Raw genomic sequence first — 21600 nt, forward strand, 5'->3', positions numbered from 1 at the left:
ACCTCTCCACCACACCTTTTGTCTCTGGGTGATATGGGACAGCCTTTAGTTGTTTCACTCCACGCAACTTGAATAAATGGGACATGAAATTTGACTTACAATCTGATAAAATCTCTTTAAGGAAACCCACTCTGTTAAAAATAGTGAAAAGGGCTTTCACCACAGAATCGGCCTCTATGTTAGTTAGAGCGACTGCTTTGGGGTATCTAGTGGCAAAATCCACCATTACCAAGATATGGTTTTTTTGCCTTTGGGTAGGACATAGCATAGGACCCACAATGTCCATTGCTACCCTATAAAATGCCTTGTGTATCACAGGCAAGGAATGTACAGAGACTTTTTGGGTTCTGCAGGTCTCTCTCTTTTGACATAATTCACAAGACCCACAATAGTCTTCCACATCATTCTGTGTCCCTGGCCAATAAAAATTTTTCTTTAACCTATCATAGGTTCTTCATGCCCTGAAATGACCAGCAAAAGCATAATCATGTGCTAGCAACATTAACTCCCCATCGTGCTGGACAGGCACAAACTGTTCTTGTAAGATTTCTCAGGGCTTTTATCTTTCCCCATGGATGCTTCCCTGTACAATCTCCCTTCCTCTTCAGAAAAATCTTTCCCTGTTTCCCCTCACTGGGGTCCCCTTGAGGATGTAACCACAGATGCTTTCTCATCTTCAAAGCCCCTGCTATAGACAACCTGAACTGCCTCTCCAAGTTACAGGAAATAACTCCTCCTCCTTTAGCTCTGTATGCTTGCTACTTGCCTGTGCTATGCAGGAGCTTACCTTGGCCCCTCCCACACCTGAAAGCACATTGATTTCTCCTGCTGAGCTGGGGCTGTCCCTTTCCCCCACATCTTTGTTGTCTGCACAATTTTCTGCTGAGATCACAAAACAATATTCCTTTTTGCTGCAAGTTACTATATTAACCAATTTAAACATAGACAAGAAGTGCTGTTGGAATACTATACAGCAGCCCAACTTCCAGTGTTCCTTCCAGAATGTTCCTCTCGCCAAAGGTACAGTAAATTTATATCGTCCCAATGCCAGGAGTTCCGCATTCTCCCCAGGGAGGGAGCATGTCTGCCTATGTTTTCCCTGACCAAAGAAATCTGTGCACCAGTGTCTCTCCACCCAATGCATTCTTTGTCATTCACCTTGGCAGCTTTAACAAATACCATGTCCACCTTCCGTGGGACAGACCTCACAAATTTAATCAGGAAACCTGTAGATACCGGGGCTCGACGGAGTATGGGCTTAGCTTCTTTGAGTTTAGGGCAATTATTCCTCAGGTGTTCAGTGCAATCGCACATGAAACATCATGGACTGTTCTCCTGTACTGGGGGTCTGCGAGCGAGATTCCCAAGGGAGGATCTATTCTGGGGTGAAGAGTGCCTAAGCTCCCAACTGCCCTGCTTCTCCCCAGCGCCAAAATGTGGCCCCTCTTAAAACTGGGCTTCTACCTTTCCCTCTGTGGCTTGCTTACTGGTCACTGGTTTGTATGTAGGAATCAGTCAGATCTACTGCTTTTTGGACAGAGTCCATGGATTTATCCCAAACAGCATGTCTGACGTCTTCAGAATATATGCTCAGGAGTTGCTTCTGTGCAAAGAGATCAAACAACTATCAAAGAATCAAATAACTCTCTGCCCCCTTCCCTTTGACTCATTTTTTATCAAATCAGACAATTTGTACTGATATGTTCCATGACTCATCTAGTCATACATTATGAGGGCTCTAAATTTCAATCTATACACTTCAGGAGTAATTTGAAACCTTTGCAATACAGCCTTTTCAAACTCGTATTTCAAAGCCTGGTCAATTGGCATTTCATTAAATACATTAAATACTTTACCCAAGAGCTTACTAATTAGAGTTGGGATTTTCTTGTCCTCTGGAACTTTATATACCTCACATAATCTCTTAAAAGGGGTAAAGTATTCTTCAGTACCATCTGTTTCTTTGTATGTAGGGCACAGCTTTTCCCAGCTGAGCATTCCTTGGATAGAGGGTGTACCTAGGGACTGTGGGATCTGCTCCTCCCTGTCCATTATGCTCTGGGCATACAGCCTTTCCATCTCATTTTCTTGGGTATCCTTCGCTTTCAGCTCCATAGATGATTGGTGTGTAGCTGCTTCCTTCTCCTCTTGGGTATCCTTTTCCTCTCAGCTTCCAGGGCCCACCAGTGTGCTGCTTCTTGTTCTTTAGCTCTCTAGGCAGCTTCCCATTTTTGCCGTTCACGCTCTTCGCCTTTCTCCTTAGCTAACTATTTTTGGTGTTTATGCTCCTCTTTTATTCTGTCATTCTCCACCCTAGACATCTCAAACTTTGTGGTTGCTTCACTGACACTAATGTTTATACTTTATTCTTCTTCTATTTTCCTTACTTGAAACAAACAAAAAATAATGAAGCTGTAACTTCTCCTTAACCTGTTCTCAACCTTCTGATTTGTGAATCACTTAAAGCCAGTTTATCAGTGGTGAAAGTGTGAACGTCAGTTAAACAACAAACTGTATGTAAATCCTGCCAACTATGCTAAGGTGATGTTTTGGGGTTCACCCAGGCCAGTAAAGGATTCAGTCAACATCTGTCTTGTAACCCAAGGTATCTTGTGGCTATGCAGCATTAGTTCAGAGCTCTGACCCCCAACAACCTGCCAGTGGCCCACAAGCTTCACCGTGGCTATGTCCAACTTGGATCCTCCTCAGAGGCCGACATTAGTAGCCTTCCAGCTTTGAATCTGCCCCAAAATCATCCTCATGCAAGGTCCTGTCTCTCTCATTGGACCCTCACAGAAAAAGCATTAGGCTTGCTGCCTCTACAGAGACAGTAACATTCTCACCTGTCAGCTAAATAGAAGCACACACTTTACTGAACTTATCCAGAACTCATGATTTATAATGAAAGCAAAACAAGTTTATTAACAAAAGAGCATGGATTAAGTTATACCAGGTAAAAGACATTAGAGATCCTTACAAATAGTTAAAAGTGAAAACAGGCATCTAAAGATCTAAAACTTAATTTAGTAAAATACAGTTTTTGTTCAAGATGGTTTTTCTCTCAGCCACAGTCTTCTTTCCATCTTTTTATTGGCCAGGACCCATCACAGAGATCAAACTGCTTGGGTTCTTAGTCTCCTTAAAAAGAAGCTTAACTTAGGATTCGCTTCCCTCTCGTTATAGTTCACTGAACCTTTGAAATGTATTCTTTGATGGATACTCCCAGGTAAAGTTAATTAGTTCATGCTGAGCAAAGGAGCCATGAGGTGTGGAAGATAAGGCTTCTGGTTTGTCTGCTGGTTCCTCTTCGCTGATGGTAGGTACTACGCAAATTATTTCTTCCTGCTGCAATCTCTGACACAAATGATTTGGGCCACGCGTGGTTTGAGGTTCCAACTGCTTTCCTTTTTCTGGAAAAAAAACCTGTTAATCAACTCCCCTGACATGCCTGATTTAAACTCCTTTTAGGCTATGTCTACATTACAGACCTTACAGCGGCACAGCTGTATCACTGCAGCTGCACTGCTGTACGGTCTCCTGTGTAGCCACTCTGATCCGATGGAAGAGAGCTCTCCTGTCAGGATAATTAAACCATCTCCAAAGAGCTGTGGCAGCTATGTTGTCAGGAGAGCATCTCCGACCAGCATAGCGCTGTCCACACCAGCGCTTTTGTCGGTGAAACTTATAACGGTCAGGAGGGTGTTTTTTTCACTGACTGACAAAAGTGCTAGTGTAGACATAGCCTACGTCACGAACTTTAAAGTATAATATGAGCGAGTACCCATAATTCCACATACAGCATTGTTACATATATTTTACAATGATACTATTGACCAGTGTGGTGTTAGTTTTCAAATATCACTTCATAAGGCATATTTTGTGCACAAATCATTGCAGTAGTGTGTCAGGTGTGAATACAAGGGTGCCTAAGGACACAGAAGGTAACAGGGTTGTCTTGCCAGCAAGCTTTCGGAGAACAGTATTGGAGTGTCTTCAATGATAACAAAGCACCAGGTTACCTGAGGTATGAAAAGACACTGAGCTGAGAATCCAACAAATTTGTTGGCTAGGCATGGCTGCAGATGTTAATGACTAGTTACTTTCCTCTCTCTTACCTGTCAAGAAAGGAAAGCACCTGCAAAGAGAGAAGTGGGAATGCCCCAACCTAATAAGCCCTGTGGGTTCATACTGATTGACTTGAAAGGCCCACTACCAGAAACACCAACTGGAAATCAGTATTTGCTGGCAGTCTATGACACTTATCCAAAGTATGTGGGGGAGAAGTCCCTGAAGGATAAAAGGACGGATAAACTTATGGCTGCATTGATGAAACATGTAGTGTTGCAGTTTGGCCAACCAAGCTGCATCTGCAATGATCAGGGGAAAGAATCTGAATCACAGTTATTATACAAGGTTTGCCAGCTAGCAACTCCAGGTAACTAAGGTGAGGACCAGTGTGGCCCACTCTGCGATTAATGGGGGAGTAGAGAGAGTAAACTGCACCATTGGTTCTATGCTTAGAGTATTAGTTAGTGAAGACCAACGAGACCGGGTTTCTACAACAACTTTTGTTATCTTTGCATAAAACACCAGCCAGCATTCAACTATCTATTACTTCCCTTATGAGATTGTTTATGGACTCCACAAATCCATGCTTCCCTGGGACTTCATGTTCTGGCAACAAGAACTGATAAGGCCCCCTGCACCTTCACAGGTGAGAACATAAGTGCTGTCTCCAGGGCTGGAGCACCCATGGAAAAAAATCAGTGGGTGCTTAGCACCCACTAGCAGCCAGCTCCCCCTCTCCCCTCCAGTGCCTCCCACCCGCCGGCAGCCCTGCTGATCAACTCCTCCCCCTCCCTCCCAGTGCCTCCTGCCCACTGCAGTCAGCTGTTTCACAGCATGCAGGACGCTGTGGGGTGGTGGGAGGAGCAAGAGTGCGGTGTGCTCGGAGGATGGGGCGGGAGAGGTGGGGAAAAGGTTTCGGGGTGGGGTGGGGGCAGGAAGAGACGGGGTAGGGACTTGGCAGAAGGGGTCAGGTGGGGGCAGGGCCGTGGGTGGAGCAGCGGGTTGAGCACCCCCGGGGCCCGGAGGAAGCCGAACCCTGTGGGTGAGAGAGACAGCAAAGACTTATATGGGTGGCCTGAGGACAGCATTTCAAAAGGTAGAGGAACAGATGTGCCAGAAATGAGCATGTCAGGCCTAAGATACCAGGAAAAAGGAGAATTATGTGGCCATCCAGGAAGGAGGGAAGGTGTAGCTATGCAACAGGAAAAAGCAGCCTTGAAAAAATCCTATAGTCCTTTTTGGGGGGGACCTTACACAGCAATTTAAAAATTAAACACCTTATCTTTGCTGATACTAAAAGCAAGAGCTTGCTCCTTTATAGTGCATCAAGAACTGGTGCACGGATTCACTGAAGGGGCGGCGGGGAGGGGTGGTGGTGGTGGTAGAAACACTGAGGATGTTCAACAACCATCCCAGAGGAATGCAGAGGAGGATTTGGAGGTACCTCCGCATGTTTCTGCGTCTTGTAATGGGAGACCAGTTGTGAAGGCGGAATTGCCAAGGTATCCTCAGAATCGCAACAGACTGCAGTTCTCAGATTGCATCCGATGAAGTGAGCTGTAGCTCACGAAAGCTCATGCTCAGATAAATTGGTTAGTCTCTAAGGTGCCACAAGTCCTCCTTTTCTTTTTGCGAATACAGACTAACATGGCTGTTACTCTGAAAAAAGTTCTCAGACAGTCTGTCCACAACAGATAGGTATAACCTGAGGACATGAACTCTGCATTCACTAATAAGCTAAATCAAATTATGAGCGATGTCTCCATGAATATAGGAATTGAGTGGGCAGATCAACATGGAACCTGTGGGGATTGCAGACTGCCTGGAATCATAGGAGTTTCTGTTTTAAATTCGTATTCCGTTAGAGGGGGAAAAATTTTAATGATCAATATAGACAATATCACCACCGATGGATGGTGATGTATCTTTATGGTGGTATTAAGTTGTTGTCTTGCATGTTATTGTGTAATTGCATGTGTTCTGAGGGATTTAGCAGGAAACTCAGCCCTACCTGTGCATGCAGGAGTTGGTACTTACAGTGTGTCGATAAATCCCTGTGATTCTATGAGTATTATACAATGTAGACATTTGTACCAAAGTTATGCCATAATGCAAAAAGAATAATAGACTGTGACTTTGTCTTCTCCATTTGACTTACCAAAAAATCAGTAGTTTCCTTAAATACAGTTGCTTTTATGCTATTTCATAGCAATTTCATATGTGGTATGGTGTGGAAAGTGGAGAGGACTAGAAGGGGTTGCAGAGCTTGGAGAAAGGAGAAACTGAACGTAACCAGAATGAACACACTATATTTGTTCTCATAGGCAAAGCACATAACCAACTTCAAAAGAAATTGGATTTTTACAGGGAGATTTTTAAAAGACATAGATGGCAGCGAGGTGCCCAACTCCCACTGAAAGTCGAAGTTTAGTTAAAAACTAAACTGAGATCATTTAAATAAAAAGTAATAAGGCCTGTAATAATGTGTAATTTAGACCCAGGCTTAAATGGGTTTAAATGATATTAATGTGATTATACTGAAAGAAGTAATGAAGTAGATGAACTATTGACAAAAATATGTTATTTACTCCTAAAAACCCATGTTGCATGCATTTGGGATAAAGGTGGATTGATGGTCTTGTGGGGTCTAAGTGTGCATTTCTGATTTGGGTGTTGGGTTGTTGGGATATGGATGGCCAGTTGATGCTGTTACTATGGGATAGTCCATTAATTAAAAAAAAGGAGTACTTGTGGCACCTTAGAGACTAACCAGTTTATTTGAGCATGAGCTTTCGTGAGCTACAGCTCACTTCATCGGATGCGCCGATGAAGTGAGCTGTAGCTCACGAAAGCTCATGCTCAAATAAACTGGTTAGTCTCTAAGGTGCCACAAGTACTCCTTTTCTTTTTACGAATACAGACTAACACGGCTGTTACTCTGAAACCGTCCATTAATTAAGCAAAGCATATGGTATTTTTTAGATTTTATATTGAACTTTGTATTTTTAATAATGTGAAGTGCCTAGAGTCTAAAATAGGTGATGGAAAAATCTAAATAAATGCTGTACTAGAGGACTGGAAGATAGATAGTCAGTTGTACACCCAGCATTTAAAAAATGAAATATATTATTATTCTGGGAGTTATAAACCGGGATGACCCTTTCCTTAGTACTGGGAAAAATAGTGGCGAAAATAATTAAAATTTAGGATCTCCTACACTAAATGAGTATAATGTGATATTGGTGAACTGTCATGATTTCTGTAGGAATAAATTATCTAACCAGACAGAATTATTTGAAAAAATTATCCAAATGATGTGATGATTGATTGATTCATTTATTTTAGACTTTCAAAAGGCTTTTGAAAACCTTCCTTCATGCAAGAAAAAGAAGCTTCATAACCACAGGGTAAAGTCCAGTGCTTAATCTGTGCCAGGTCTTGCCATGGCTGAGCCCTTGCACCTCTAGGCTTGGCAATTCATAGCCCTGGCACCTCTGGGCTTGCTGCATCAGTTATGTATGTAAAAAAATTGTGCCCCGGCACCTCTTTCATTACAAATTAAGCACTGATAAAGTCCTGTAATCAATTAAGAAGTTGTGTGGTTCAACACTGGAAGGGGCGGGGGAAAGGGCGGACCGCGGCCACTGGGAGCTGCGAGCGGCCGGACCTGCGGACGCTCAGGTAAACAAAGTGTCTCGCGACTTACCCCGAACAAGCCGTGAACCAAGTTTGGGAACCCCTGGACTAGGTGATCATAATGATCCCTTCTGGCCTTACAATCTATGATAATTATTAGAAAACTAGGAAATTCAGAGTCATGTTACAAGTAACTTAAACAAATATAATCTTGTAAAACAAATAAATAAACATTAAAAATGACAAATAACATTCCAAAACATACAAACATTTCAAAGTATGGAAGTTCACAGGGTACCCAAAGTACTGTAACTCTGCTGTGTAAAGATGCCAGCCTCTCCACCTTCTCTTCTTCGTGGATGAAGTGCATCACAGAACATTGGTTTCAAAATTGCGTTCATAAATATGCCATCAAACTAACCTTTTTCTCTTTTCTTGTTGTTGCTATAATTTCTTGAACTGGACATAGGAGGATTTCTATGTAGACATGCTACCATATTACATAGTGACACTTAGGTTATTGGCTGCCACATGGAATAACAGAGTGAATTGTATGTGGTGCAGAGGTACCCTCATCACTTTATAGGTTATGTCCTAAGTAGGGCTTTCAAGGAAGGAAAGGAAAAAAATTAATCATGATTAATTGCACTGTTGATAAAAGAGCACCATTTATTTAAATATTTGTGGATGTTTTCTACATTTTCAAATATATTGATTTCAATTACAACACAGAATACAAAGTGTACACTGCTCACTTTATATTTATTTTTATATCAAATATATCAATTTTATTTATATCAAATATTTGCACTGTAAAAAACAAAAGAAATAGTATTTTTCAATTCACCTAATACAAGTACTGTAGTGCAATCTTTATCATGAAAGTTGAACTTACAAATTGTAGAATTATGTACAAAAAAAACTGTATTCAAAAATAAAACAGTGTAAAACTTTAGAGCCTTCAAGTCCATTCAGTCCTACTTCTTGTTCAGCCAATCGCTCAGACAAACAAGTTTGTAAACAAGAAGCGGGCAGCATTATCTCCTAAAGACAAAGATGCGCTAAAGATTCATATGCCTCTTGACATAAGTCCAGAGACGCATGTCCTCTGGAATGGTGATGAAGGGGCATATTAATGCTTAGCATATCTGGCACCTAAATACCTTGCAATGCTGGCTACAAAAGTGCCATGTGAATGCCTGTTCTCACTTTCTGGTGACACTGTAAATAAGAAGCGGGCAGCATCATCTCCCGTAAATATAAACAAACTTGTTTGTCTGAGCAATTGGCTGAACAAGAAGTAGGACTGAATGTACCTGAACTAGTGGCCAGGCAAACTTTGTCAAGCTCATCAACATCCAGGTGAACTTCCCAAGGATGATCAGAGTCCTCAGAGAACCTTACAAAGGTCATCACAAACCAACATATCACTCTGGTTTTCCTACTGTGGTGTGTATTGACCATTAAAATGTGACCATCATGTTCAGAAATGTCGCTTTGTACACCACATCTCTGCCAAATTAGTCTAATAAACATAATTTTAACTGTTTCTTACTGTCCATGCTCAAGTTTGTTCTCTCACTAAAAGAAGAATTTTCTGTCCGGGGAATAATTGTTTCCACCAAAACTGAAATTATTCTCTATCTGTAGGTGAAAGAGGGCTAGAAACTTAATTTTAGAAAAAAAATACAAAATTATAGACTGCGTAAATAGTAGAAAATGTATTTTAGAGTCGAGAAGATAATCATGTTTCTTTTTCTTCCCAGCTATTAATAGGCTATGAAAATGGGACAGTAGTACTCTGGGACTTGCGATCAAAAAGAGCAGACTTAAGAGTTTATTATGATGAGGTAAGTAGTTCCCACTCATTCAGAATAAAGGACAATTCAGTAGTATTTTAAGAAGCAGAAGATATATCTGAAAGGCATTGTTAGTTTTGGAAATGCAATATACTATAGTACTTAAAGCCATGCCCCCTTGGCAGTAGGTGTCAAAACCTGGGATCTCCAAGTCTGAATGCATGTGCTGTTACTGCTTGAGCTAAAAGACCCAGCTCTCTAGCCAGTGCTGGAGCAGACTCATCATCCTCTGTGTGATCTACTTACCACTAGAGGGGGACAGAGCACCACACCGAGCATGCATGTGTACAACAAGAGCTGTGTGAATAACTGATTTTTTGGTTTCACTGGAAATTCCGAAAAAATTTAAAAAATAGTTTTGGATCAAAAATTTTAAAAAATACAATGGAAGGAAATTTCTAAACAAAAGAATCTCAAACTGAAAAATTGAAACATTTCATTTTGACTTTTTTGGAATTTCTTTTGCTTTTTTTAAAACATGAATAATTTAGTGTAACTGATGAGAATTTTTTGGTTTTATCACATCTACATTTTTGCCTAAGAAAAGTTTCAGCTCTAGTTACAACTTATTTAGGAAGTACACTGCATTGTTATCATTACTGGATATTTCTACTTCATAAGTTAATATCAAAGGCAAGTTATTAAATAGGTTTTATATATTACACAAAGACCCAGAGGCTGAGTAGCAGTTGGTTTTAATGTGTAATATTCTTACATATCTACCAGACCACTATTTCTTTCAATTTGTAACTAAGTTGGAAAATCAGATGAAGATTCAGTTCTTGTGTTCCACAGAATTCTTTTTAAAAATACGAATGATTATTTGGAGAATGTTTCATATGTACATGGCATTCAGCAAAACACAAACCGAGTGGGTAACCCAACTCAGAGAAATACAAATACAGCTCATGGGTAACAGAAAGAGATAAAGGGAGATTTCTGGGAGGACATCCATGCAGGAACTGTTTTTTCACCCCTCCTCCCTTTTTTTTTTTTTTTAAATGTATGAAGAATACCTAAATAGTTGGGGGGAGGGTTCCCAACTCTAAAAATTGTCTGGGCAGGAGTCTCATCCCTGGGTCTTGTATTCCTTAGTGTGAGGTGGACAGAAATCCCACAAGATCTAAGATTCTTGTTCCCTGAAGGCAGTGGTATTGGATTAGCTTGTGAGCCATCTCCCTGTTAGCACATAGGTAATAGTTCAGTGTCTTCTGGATCGTTAGGCAGAGATGGACGAGGAATCTGTACTCCCTTCTGATGGGCAGAAGAATTGAGTGCAAATCAACATTTCCATTTGCAGATGAGCACTCTGTATCAATTCAGCTCAATTCGGTGAGACTTTATTGGCATATGTAGCAGATCGAGCACCGCCGTGTCGCCTCCTGCTGGTTGCCTTGGGAATTAGCTCTTTTCCAGCCCTCAGAGCGCCCCCTGCGGGCTGGTGTCTAGCCTGCCTCAGGCCCCCATGTCCCTCCTGGACCCCTGTCATAAATATAAAGGGAAGGGTAAACCCTTTTAAAATCCCTCCTGGCCAGAGGAAAAACTCCTCTCACCTGTAAAGGGTTAAGAAGCTAAAGGTAACCTCGTTGGCACCTGACCAAAATGACCAATGAGGAGACAAGATACTTTCAAAAGCTGGGAGGAGGGAGAGAAACAAAGGGTCTGTGTGTCTGTCTATATTCTGTCTTTGCCGGGATAGACCAGGAATGGAGTCTTAGAACTTTTAGTAAGTAATCTAGCTAGGTACGTGTTAGATTATGATTTCTTTAAATGGCTGAGAAAAGAACTGTGCTGCATAGAATAACTATTTCTGTCTGTGTATCTTTTTTGTAACTTAAGGTTTTGCCTAGAGGGGTTCTCTATGTTTTGAATCTAATTACCCTGTAAGGTATCTACCATCCTGATTTTACAGGGGGGATTTCTTTATCTCTATTTACTTCTATTTTTATTAAGTCTTCTTGTAAGAAAACTGAATGCTTTTTAATTGTTCTCAGATCCAAGGGTTTGGGTCTGTGGTCACCTATGCAAATTGGTGAGGCTTTTTATCCAACATTTCCCAGGAAAGGGGGGGTGCAAGTGTTGGGAGGATTGTTCATTGTTCTTAAGATCCAAGGGTCTGGGTCTGTAGTCACCTAGGCAAATTGGTGAGGCTTTTTACCAAACCTTGTCCAGGAAGTGGGGTGCAAGGTTTTGGGAAGTATTTTGGGGGGAAAGATGTGTCCAAACAGCTCTTCCCCAGTAACCAGTATTAGTTTGGTGGTGGTAGCGGCCAATCCAAGGACAAAGGGTGGAATATTTTGTACCTTGGGGAACTTTTGACCTAAGCTGGTAAAGATAAGCTTAGGAGGTTTTTCATGCAGATCCCCACATCTGTACCCTAGAGTTCAGAGTGGGGGAGGAACCTTGACAACCCCGATGCCCTTTACCTTGGGGTTCTGCCCTGCAGCAGTACCCCCGCTCTCTGGGTCTCCCCTCCCAGGGGAACCCCTCCCCCTATGCTCACCTTGCCTCAGTGGCTACTGCCAGTCATCATCTAGCCCCCTTTCTCTGGGGCAAACTGCAGTCTGTAATGGCCACTCATCATTGGCAAGGGGGTTGGACCAGCTGCCTCTGCCTATCCCTGGGCTGCACCTCTGCGGCCCCAGTACCTCCTTGGGCCTTTAACAAGGCCTCAGCGTGGGGAGTTGCCAGGCCAGAGCTTCCCAGCTATGCCTGCCCTTCCCCAGCACTGCTCTGCTTCAGGTACCTCGTGCTCCCAGGCAGCTGGGTCCTTCCCACTCCAAGGCTGGAGTGAACCTCTCTTCAAAGCTAGAGAGAGACTGTTTGCCTTATGGCCTGGCAGCTCTTTTATAGGGCCCAGCCTGGTCCTGATTGGCTGCCTCCCAGGCTCTTCTTATTGGCTCTCAGCCCCAGCCCTCTCCAAGGGCTGGCTTTTAACCCTTTCAGGGCCGGAGCGGGATGAGTGCCCCGCTACAGCATGGCAAGCCATCCAGGTGTTGCCAAACTGTCAGAAAAAGAACAGACCCTTCAGGTATGAGGTATGTTAGAAAACCAGACTCCTATTGGTGAAAATAGTTGGATCATTTTTCTGTCGATGCTTTCATAGTTTAGCTCCACAAAGCCAAACTTAGGAACGTAGGAATTGTGTCATCAAATTGATGTGTGGTCCATCTAGTCTGGTTTCTGGCAGTGACCTGTACGAGATGCTTGACAAGAGAATGTCATCTCTACAGGTTCCTCCTTTCATGGACATCACTTGCTCCTTTTGGATTTTCTGTGTTTCTAGGCTTCTTTAGCTTTTAATTATTTTCTAAGCAAAAATTCTATGCCATAATTCTTTTCACTCCATATTTGGATTGATATGGCATATTCTTACATTATCATATTCAGTTGTATGGTGGTTCTGATTCTTATTTTTCTTCCTTATTCTTTTATTTCTAATGGTTCACACAGTACCTTTCATCTTTTCATTACCATCTTCCTTCCAAACTGCATCCTTTTGTTGTCATTTCATTTTCACACCCTTGCCTCATGGAGTCATCATCTCATTATTCAGGCAACATACCTGGCTTCTTACTTTATGTGCACTCATTTTCTCTTTCTATTGTCTACCTATTTAATCTTTCCAGTACACATTTGGCTTTCCCTTAACGCGTCTTTACAGTATGTTTTCAACTTGTACGAAGTGCCACAGCTGATAATGTCATTCCGTTCCATTGAATTAGTCATCCATCAGTTATTAGATATTTTAACATGTTTTTTTTATTCTGTAGCCAACGCATTGAGACAAAATGAATTTTACTTAATTTTAAGAATTAAGTTCAACAAAATAGGAAATTAAATTTTGTATATTGCTAAATTGTTGAACATAGGGCAAAATTATTAATATGTGAAATGGGGTGCAAATGTACTTACTACAAATAACAGGTTCTTTACACAGATTGGTGAAGCACACCCCGAGACTTTGAGCTTCAGTTAGTACGATAAGTATAACTGAAATAACAGGAAAATAGGAGAGTAAGAAAACTATAGCAAAATGACCCCCTGTATCATGCATACTTAAAGCAATCCCACAGTATTGACATACTTGGAACCTAATGCAAACCATTAGAAACAAAGGTGGAAGAAACAGTCAGTGGAGCACACGGCAAGAGGAAATGACGTTTTGGTCTGCTGCCTACTCAGTCACTCTTGGGGTCCCACATGAACATTCATGCATCAGGTTTTATACCCTCTTTTTCATAAATATACATTCTGTGACCAAATTTACTTAGGTCTTGGTCCCTTTTCCATATGTGGTGTTCTGGAAATGTATAATTGGGGTTCTGATTGCTGTCATAAGCTATTTGTGTCAGTACCACATTAATACATTTCCCAATGCTTTCGATATGTTAGCCTCTTAGAATCATATAGAATCATAGAATATCAGGGTTGGAAGGGACCTCAGGAGTTCATCTAGTCCAACTGCCTGCTCAAAGCAGGACCAATCCCCAACTAAATCATCCCAGACAGGGTTTTGTCAAGCCTGACCTTAAAAACCTCAAAGGAAGGAGATCCCACCACCTCCCTAGGTAACGCATTCCAGTGCTTCACCACCCTCCTAGAGAAAAATTTTTTTCCTATACCTAAACCTCCCCCACTACAACTTGAGACCATTATTCCTTATTCTGTCATCTGCTACCACAGAGAACAGTCTAGATCCATCCTCTTGGGAACCCCCTTTCAGGTAGTTGAAAGCAGCTATCAAATCTCCTCTCATTCTTCTCTTCTGCAGACTAAAGAATCCCAGTTCCCTCAGCCTCTGCTCACAAGTCATGTGTTCCAGTCCCCTAATCATTTTTGTTGCCCTCCACTGGACGCTTTCCAATTTTTCCATATCTTTCTTGTAGTATGGGGCCCAAAACTGGACACAGTACTCCAGATGAGGCCTCACCAATGTCGAATAGAGGGGAATGATCACGTCCCTCGATCTGCTGGCAATGCCCCTACTTATACAGCCCAAAATGCCATTAGCCTTCTTGGCAACAAGGGCACACTGTTGACTCATATCCAGCTTCTCGTCCACTGTAACCCCTAGGTCCTCTTCTGCAGGACTGCTGCCTAGCCATTTGGTCCCTAGTTTGTAGCAGTGCATGGGATTCTTCCGTCCTAAGTGCAGGACTCTGCACTTGTCCTTGTTGAACCTCATCAGATTTCTTTTGGCCCAATCCTCTAATTTGTCTCGGTCCCTCTGTATCTATCCCTACCCGCCAGCGTATCTACCGCTCCTCCCAGTTTAGTGTCATCTGCAGACTTGCTGAGGGTGCAGTCCACACCATCCTCCAGATCATTAATGAAGATATTGAACAAAACTGGCCCCAGGACTGACCCTTTGGGCACTCTACTTGATACCGGCTGCCAACTAGACATGGAGCCATTAATCACTACCTGTTGAGCCCGACAATCTAGCCAGCTTTCTGTCCACCTTCTAGTCCATTCATCCAGCATTAGCTCTCTCCTCCACACACACACACACCTACCTCTCCCCAGGTCTAAAGCAGACAGGGAAAGCAGGAGCTCTGATCTGGCTTCCACCTATTCTCCTCACTGTGAAACCAGAGAAGGCAGAGCAAATGGAATGAAGATCAAAGCACCAGCTCTGTGCTAGCCCACTATGCGCAATCTGAATTTGTTACCTAAGAACCTCTTGATCCCTACTGGCAGAGGGCACAGTGTAAGTAAGGGTTACAGGAGTCCCCTGTACATACCAGTCCACCAAAGAACATCATGTAAGGTCTCTAATGAAAGCCTGTTTCACACTGATCATCATCATTCTTGTGAGATGTATGTTCAGAAAATATGTGAAGAGTTATGCATATATACTAAAAATCATGTTCTCTAGCTCTGTGAGTTAGGACTGGTCACCATAAGGTAATCCACATGTTCCTGGCAGGTGGGGGAGAAGGGAGGGAAAGAGACGCTTATCTCACTCTGGCTGGTCATGTGCAAATTAAGTATTGTGTGGTTCAGAATGGACACCCATTTACAGTCTGAGCAAAATACTAATCAATATATTGCTGAGGTTGCAGAGAAAAAACAAAACCAGTAGGGGTTATCCTGGTTAGGAGTAAGACAATGAACTTTTGAAACTGTATCTGGGGTGCAGCTGAATCCCCAGTTATTCCTTCAGTCTTTGAGGATAAGCTGCCAGCAGGCTTGATCTTATGAAAAGGGATCTCGGCCAACCTGGTTGAAAATTCTGGGAAAAGGACTTGGGATAAGCTAACTCGTCGAAGACAGAGGAATGCCTTGGTAGTTAAGTTTAGTTTTAGAAAGAGTGTTGTGATTTTGTTTTATATGTACCATTTGTTTCCAATATTCTCACTCACTATCACTTACCTCTCTGTTCTTTGATAGAAATCTTATTCTTGCTTTCACTATATGTATATCTAAACAGTGGTGAGCTGGAGCTGGTTCGCACCAGTTCGCTGGAACCGGTTGTTAAATTTAAAGGAGTACTTGTGGCACCTTAGAGACTCACCAATTTATTTGAGCATAAGCTTTCGTGAGCTACAGCTCACTTCATCGGATGCATACTGTGGAAAATACAGAAGATGTTTTTATACACACAAAATAACAGAACACCACTAGCCGTCACCTTCAGCCCCCAACTAAAACCCCTCCAACGCATTATCAAGGATCTACAACCTATCCTGAAGGATGACCCAACACTCTCACAAATCTTGGGAGACAGGCCAGTCCTTGCCTACAGACAGCCCCCCAACCTGAAGCGAATACTCACCAGCAACCACATACCACACAATAGAACCACTAACCCAGGAACCTATCCTTGCAACAAAGCCCGTTGCCAACTGTGCCCACATATCTATTCAGGGGACACCATCACAGGGCCTAATAACATCAGCCACACTATCAAAGGTTCGTTCACATCCACCAATGTGATATACGCCATCATGTGCCAGCAATGCCCCTCTGCCATGTACATTGGGCAAACTGGACAGTCTCTACCTAAAAGAATAAATGGACACAAATTAGATGTCAAGAATTATAACATTCAAAAACCAGTCGGAGAACACTTCAGTCTCTCTGGTCACTCTATTTCTGATCTCAAAGTGACTGTCCTTCAACAAAAAAACTTTGAAAACAGACTCCAACGAGAGACTGCTGAATTGGAATTAATTTGCAAATTGGATACAATTAACTTAGGCTTGAATAGAGACTGGGAATGGTTGAGTCATTATAAAAAGTAACCTATTTCCCCTTGTTTATTCCTTCCCCCCCCCCCCCCACTGTTCCTCAGATGTTCTTGTTAAACCCTGGATTTGTGGTGGAAATGGCCCACCTTGATTATCATACACATTGTAAGGAGAGTGATCACTTTAGATAAGCTATTACCAGCAGGAGAGTAGGGTGGGGGGAGAGAAAACCTTTTGTAGTGATAAACACCCATTTTTTCATGTTTTGTGTGTATAAAAACATCTTCTGTATTTTCCACAGTATGCATCCGATGAAGTGAGCTGTAGCTCACGAAAGCTTATGCTCAGATAAATTGGTTAGTCTCTAAGGTGCCACAAGTACTCCTTTTCTTTTTGCGAATACAGACTAACACGGCTGTTACTCTGAAACTTGTTAAATTTAGAAGCCCTTTTAGAACCGGTTCTAAAAGGGCTTCTAAATTTAACAACTGGCCAAAAGTGGCGCCTTAGGCACCAACTCCCTGGGTGCTCCGGGGTTGGAGCACCCACGGGGAGAATTTGGTGGGTGCAGAGCACCCACCGGCAGCTCCCCACCCCCCACCCGGCCCCAGCTCACCTCCACTCTGCCTCCGCCCCTGAATGCGCTGCCCCGCTCTGCTTCTCTGCCCTCCCTCCCCCCTGTTTCCCATGAATCAGCTGTTGGCACGGGAAGCCTGGGAGGCCTGAGAAGCAATCGGCGGCTTCGCGCTCAGGCCCAGGGAGGTGGAGGTGAGCTGGGGCGGGGAGCGGTTCCCCTGTGCGCCCCCCCACCGGGTTACCTGCTGCGGCGTGGGCAGCCCTCCTCGCGCCCCCCTGCCCCAGCTCACCTCTGCTCCACCTCTGCCTCCCTGGGCCTGAGCACGAAGCCGCCGCTTTCTTCTCAGCCCTCCCAGGCTTCCCGCGTGAACAGCTGATTCACGGGAAGCCGGGGTGGGGTGGGGGGCGAAGAAGCAGAGCGGGGCGGCGCGTTCAGGGGAGGAGGCGGAGGCGGAGGGGAGGTGAGCTGGGGCCAGGCGGGGGGTGGGGAGCTGCCAGTGGGTGCTCTGCACCCACCAAATTCTCCCCGTGGGTGCTCCAGCCCTGGAGCACCCAGGGAGTCAGTGCCTAAGGTGCCACTTTTAATGTGATCAGTGGGGGAGTGGCCGCTCCCCCTGTTCCCCCCCTAGCTACGCTACCCCGCCCCTAGGAGCCAGAGGGACCTGCTGGATGCTTCCTGGGAGCTGCCCCAGGTAAGTACCGGCGGGACTCTCCACCTCACCCCCCGGCAGGTCCCTCTGGCTCTTAGGGGCAGGGCGGGGTGGGCACCCACTACAGTGGTCCACGAGACCCTCCTGCCCGGGTCTGGGGGCAGTCAGGGACCAGGGGAGGGGGGTGGATGGGACAGGGGTCCCGGGAAGGAGGGCATCAAGGAAAGCGGGGGGTTGGATGGGGCAGGAGTCCCGGGGGGCGGGGGTGGGCCACGACCCCCTCATGGGGTGAGGAGGGAACCAGTTGTTAAGATTTTGACAGCTCATCACTGTATCTAAATAGTGCGTGTTAAGTGAGTGAGGATCCTAAGATGAATCTTGCAAGCTGGGATGTATTATTCCTTTGAGAATAGAGGATCTGAGAATTCTGGAGTGTTCATTGGATCGGGGCTGGGCACTCCGGAAGGACACTCAGAGGACCCAGAGATTGGTGTGTGCTTATCGCTAACCTGCACAGAGAGGGTGAGGCCTGCAGAGGCGTGGAAGACAGTGCTTGTGTTGCCAGAGGCTGATGATTTCAGGGAGCTGATCTACAGGAGGCCCAAACAAGACTTCCGCAGGCTAAGGGCAGGTGGGCGAGGTGTCTCACAACCCTATGTACTCCTGGGAATCTGTCCTTGTAGCAAGTGCCCTGAGCTTGCAGGTGTATCTGGTGTTTTCAGTAATACTGAATAATTCTGTTCAGATACAATTCTCTGTGCATGTGGAGAATGATATACACTAAGATAAGTTACTACACATTTAAGTTAGCGTGTACAGTTGAAGGTGCTTCTTTTGTCTGATCAGATGAGCAATCTGAGTGAAAGTACTTTAAAGGAGTGCTGATGGTGGTGGATTGCAGACAAATAAGAGACACCCAATTGCTGAGATGCCATTGGATAAGGATAACCTCAAATCATACATTAAAATGTAGCCGTATTAGTTAATGTGAACCATGTATTCTGTAATGACTTTTTCTGTCTGTTCTCACTACCATTTCTTTAGGCTATTCATTCTGTTGACTGGCATCATGAGGGGAAGCAGTTCATGTGCAGTCACTCTGATGGCAGCTTGACTCTGTGGAACTTGAAAAGTCCGAGCAGACCATTTCAGATAACAATCCCACATGGTAAGAAAGATGCTTTAAAAAAAAAATATTACAGGGAAGGAATGAAAAAGATGGTTTTATTTACAGATATCTATGATTAGTTCATTTTATCTGGTCCTGTGTCCCTACTTCGTAGCCATTTCTTGTATAGGTTCCTATATTCTTTAATCTGCAGAATATTCTCAAAATCAACTAGCAGCTATGTTACATTTTACGTCAGAGGCCTCAAAAAAGCCTGTCTTAGCACAAAGTATCTGATTTTTGTTTGATGCCCTCTGCCTCTGGCCATCTTTGATTTGTTTTGCTTGTGGGAAACAACATTTAAGCTCATATGTGTTTTAAAACAAAATTTAAAAAGACAATAGGACCTCTGTTTTCATGAAGTTTGTTATCTTGGTAATTTGCTGTGAAGAAAGAAAATATGTTGAGTAAAAGAGCAAAAGGAATCTAATTATTTCAGAAAAATTAATATCCAAACTGCAGTGGAAAATAGGTATTAGTACTCTGCCATCCGCAATGACTTTAAAGTTCAATTATTGTGCTATATATAGAACTGTCCAGTGTGGTGGCAATTATAAGTTTTAGTAAGATTTATACCTTCTTTCTTTCCACAGGAAAAATTCAAAGAGATGGGAAAAAACCTGAGTCTTGTAAACCAATTCTTAAAGTAGAATACAAGACATGTAAAAGCAGGTATGTTTTTGTCTCCTTAGGAAAAGATTAAGCCAAATCTATGTGTTTGGCTACACTCTATGTAAAATGGAGCTGCTTATGAATACTTCTCTCTACAAGGCACTGTTGGACGTATAGATGAATGATACAGACTGTAATTACATGATCAGATGCTGTTTGGTCTGGATGATGGTCTTATGGTTAGATCACTGGAAAGGACCCAAGAAAACTGGATTGTGTCCAGGCTCCTTACCTTGGCCATAGATTTCCTTCACTGCTGAGGAAGTCATTTAAACCAAGTTTCAAAAGGTGTCTTCAGAATGATATGGTCTGCAGTAAAGTATCAGAACGATACGGACTGCTGTTTCTAATTTATGCTGTTTAAAAATTATTAAAATTATGTATTTGTTTTTTAAAATGCAGCTCTTAAAATAATAAGCAAATGAATCACAGAATACATAGCAAATGAAATTAAATGGGACTGCCCTGCTTTTTAGGCCTTTTCTATGCATTTTTAGTTCTCTGATACACATTTAATCTTCCAGAGGTTGATCCTTCCTACTATATACAGTATTTCAACTCTTTTAGGAAAATAATATTGATTTTATTATTTAGTTTCTTTTATTTAGTATACAACAGCAAAAGCAAAACATTGAATTGACTTTCAATATATTCCTTTGTCATCTTCCCAATTAATAGTCTATGTGCAAATGTACATTACAATTTTAGGCCCTAAATCAGAAAATCACTTAAGCACATGTTTAAACATATACTTAAGTCCCATTTAAATCATTGGGACTCAAGCATATGCTTAAAGTTATTGCATGCTTAAATACATTCCTGAGTTGGAGTCTGACTGAGAAGGGGTTTAAAAGGTCTATGTGTCATATTTTCCACTATATTCCTACAAACAATTTTTAAAAAGGAAATGCCCACAGAGAAAACACTTTAAAAAAACTCACACCTCCAGCATATACAGTAACTCCCAACATTTCCTAAAATTGTATTATAATGCAGAACTTCAACTCTGACCTTAGACTTACCCATCAGAGAAGAACACAATATTCTGGTATGGAATGTCTAAAAGACAAGTGTTGTTGTTGGAGTTAAGGTTTTGTGTTATAGTGTAATCATGGGAATTAGGATGTGTGTGTTGTGTTACTACACATGATAAAAGTGTAAGGGAGTTGTTTATAGAGGGGACAAATCTGTCTGTGAAAATGGTGAATATGATGTTTGGTGGGGGTAAGGAGAAAGAAGAATATTTTAACTGGATAATTCCTACTTTTAAGGGTTTGTGTGGGTGAGGAGAACTCTCTCCTTAGGCAACTTTAATAGATTTTAAATGTAAGTTTTTGTCTTTGTGAGAATTTATGTAAAGGTCCGAGTGTTTTTTCAAATTTTGAAATACACTTGTTAAGTATATCACGTGTAGGACTAGTGGGACATAATAATATAATTATTTGCATTTCTGTAATGCCTGCCAGATTGTGCCCCAAGTTCCATGCACAGATCTCATGCCTTCTGCATGGAATGTGGTGGAATTAGCCTCATCCACAGCATTGTTGTTGTTGTTGTGATGTGCCTCTTACCCCGCTACCCGCACAGAACCACCATGTGGTCTATCCATAGGACTGGAATCTAAGTGTGGACTGAGCACGCAATGAGCAGCTCTGCGAGTTGAGACAGAAGGACGCACTTCTCCACCACATTATGACAACCAGGCATTTGCTAGATAGGTCAATGATTTTTCTTTTCATAAGTTTCACAGAAAAAAGTTACATTTGGGAATCAGA

At 42.8% G+C, this 21600-nt stretch overlaps 1 protein-coding gene across 8 annotated transcripts in view; it reads left to right on the top strand.

The window, feature by feature from the left end:
- STXBP5L (syntaxin binding protein 5L) overlaps positions 1 to 21600 on the top strand; it is a 420013-nt gene that overhangs the window by 257504 nt on the left and 140909 nt on the right. For all 8 annotated transcript variants that reach the window (XM_043538749.1, XM_037909775.2, XM_043538743.1 and 5 more), the window contains exons 7-9: positions 9471 to 9554; positions 19030 to 19153; positions 19747 to 19825. In XM_043538749.1, the coding sequence (XP_043394684.1) occupies positions 9471 to 9554; positions 19030 to 19153; positions 19747 to 19825 (287 nt within the window). The remainder of the gene's footprint in view (positions 1 to 9470; positions 9555 to 19029; positions 19154 to 19746; positions 19826 to 21600) is intronic.

This window comes from Chelonia mydas, chromosome 1 (genome assembly GCF_015237465.2).
Source record: "Chelonia mydas isolate rCheMyd1 chromosome 1, rCheMyd1.pri.v2, whole genome shotgun sequence".
NCBI classification, from domain to species: Eukaryota; Metazoa; Chordata; order Testudines; family Cheloniidae; genus Chelonia; species Chelonia mydas.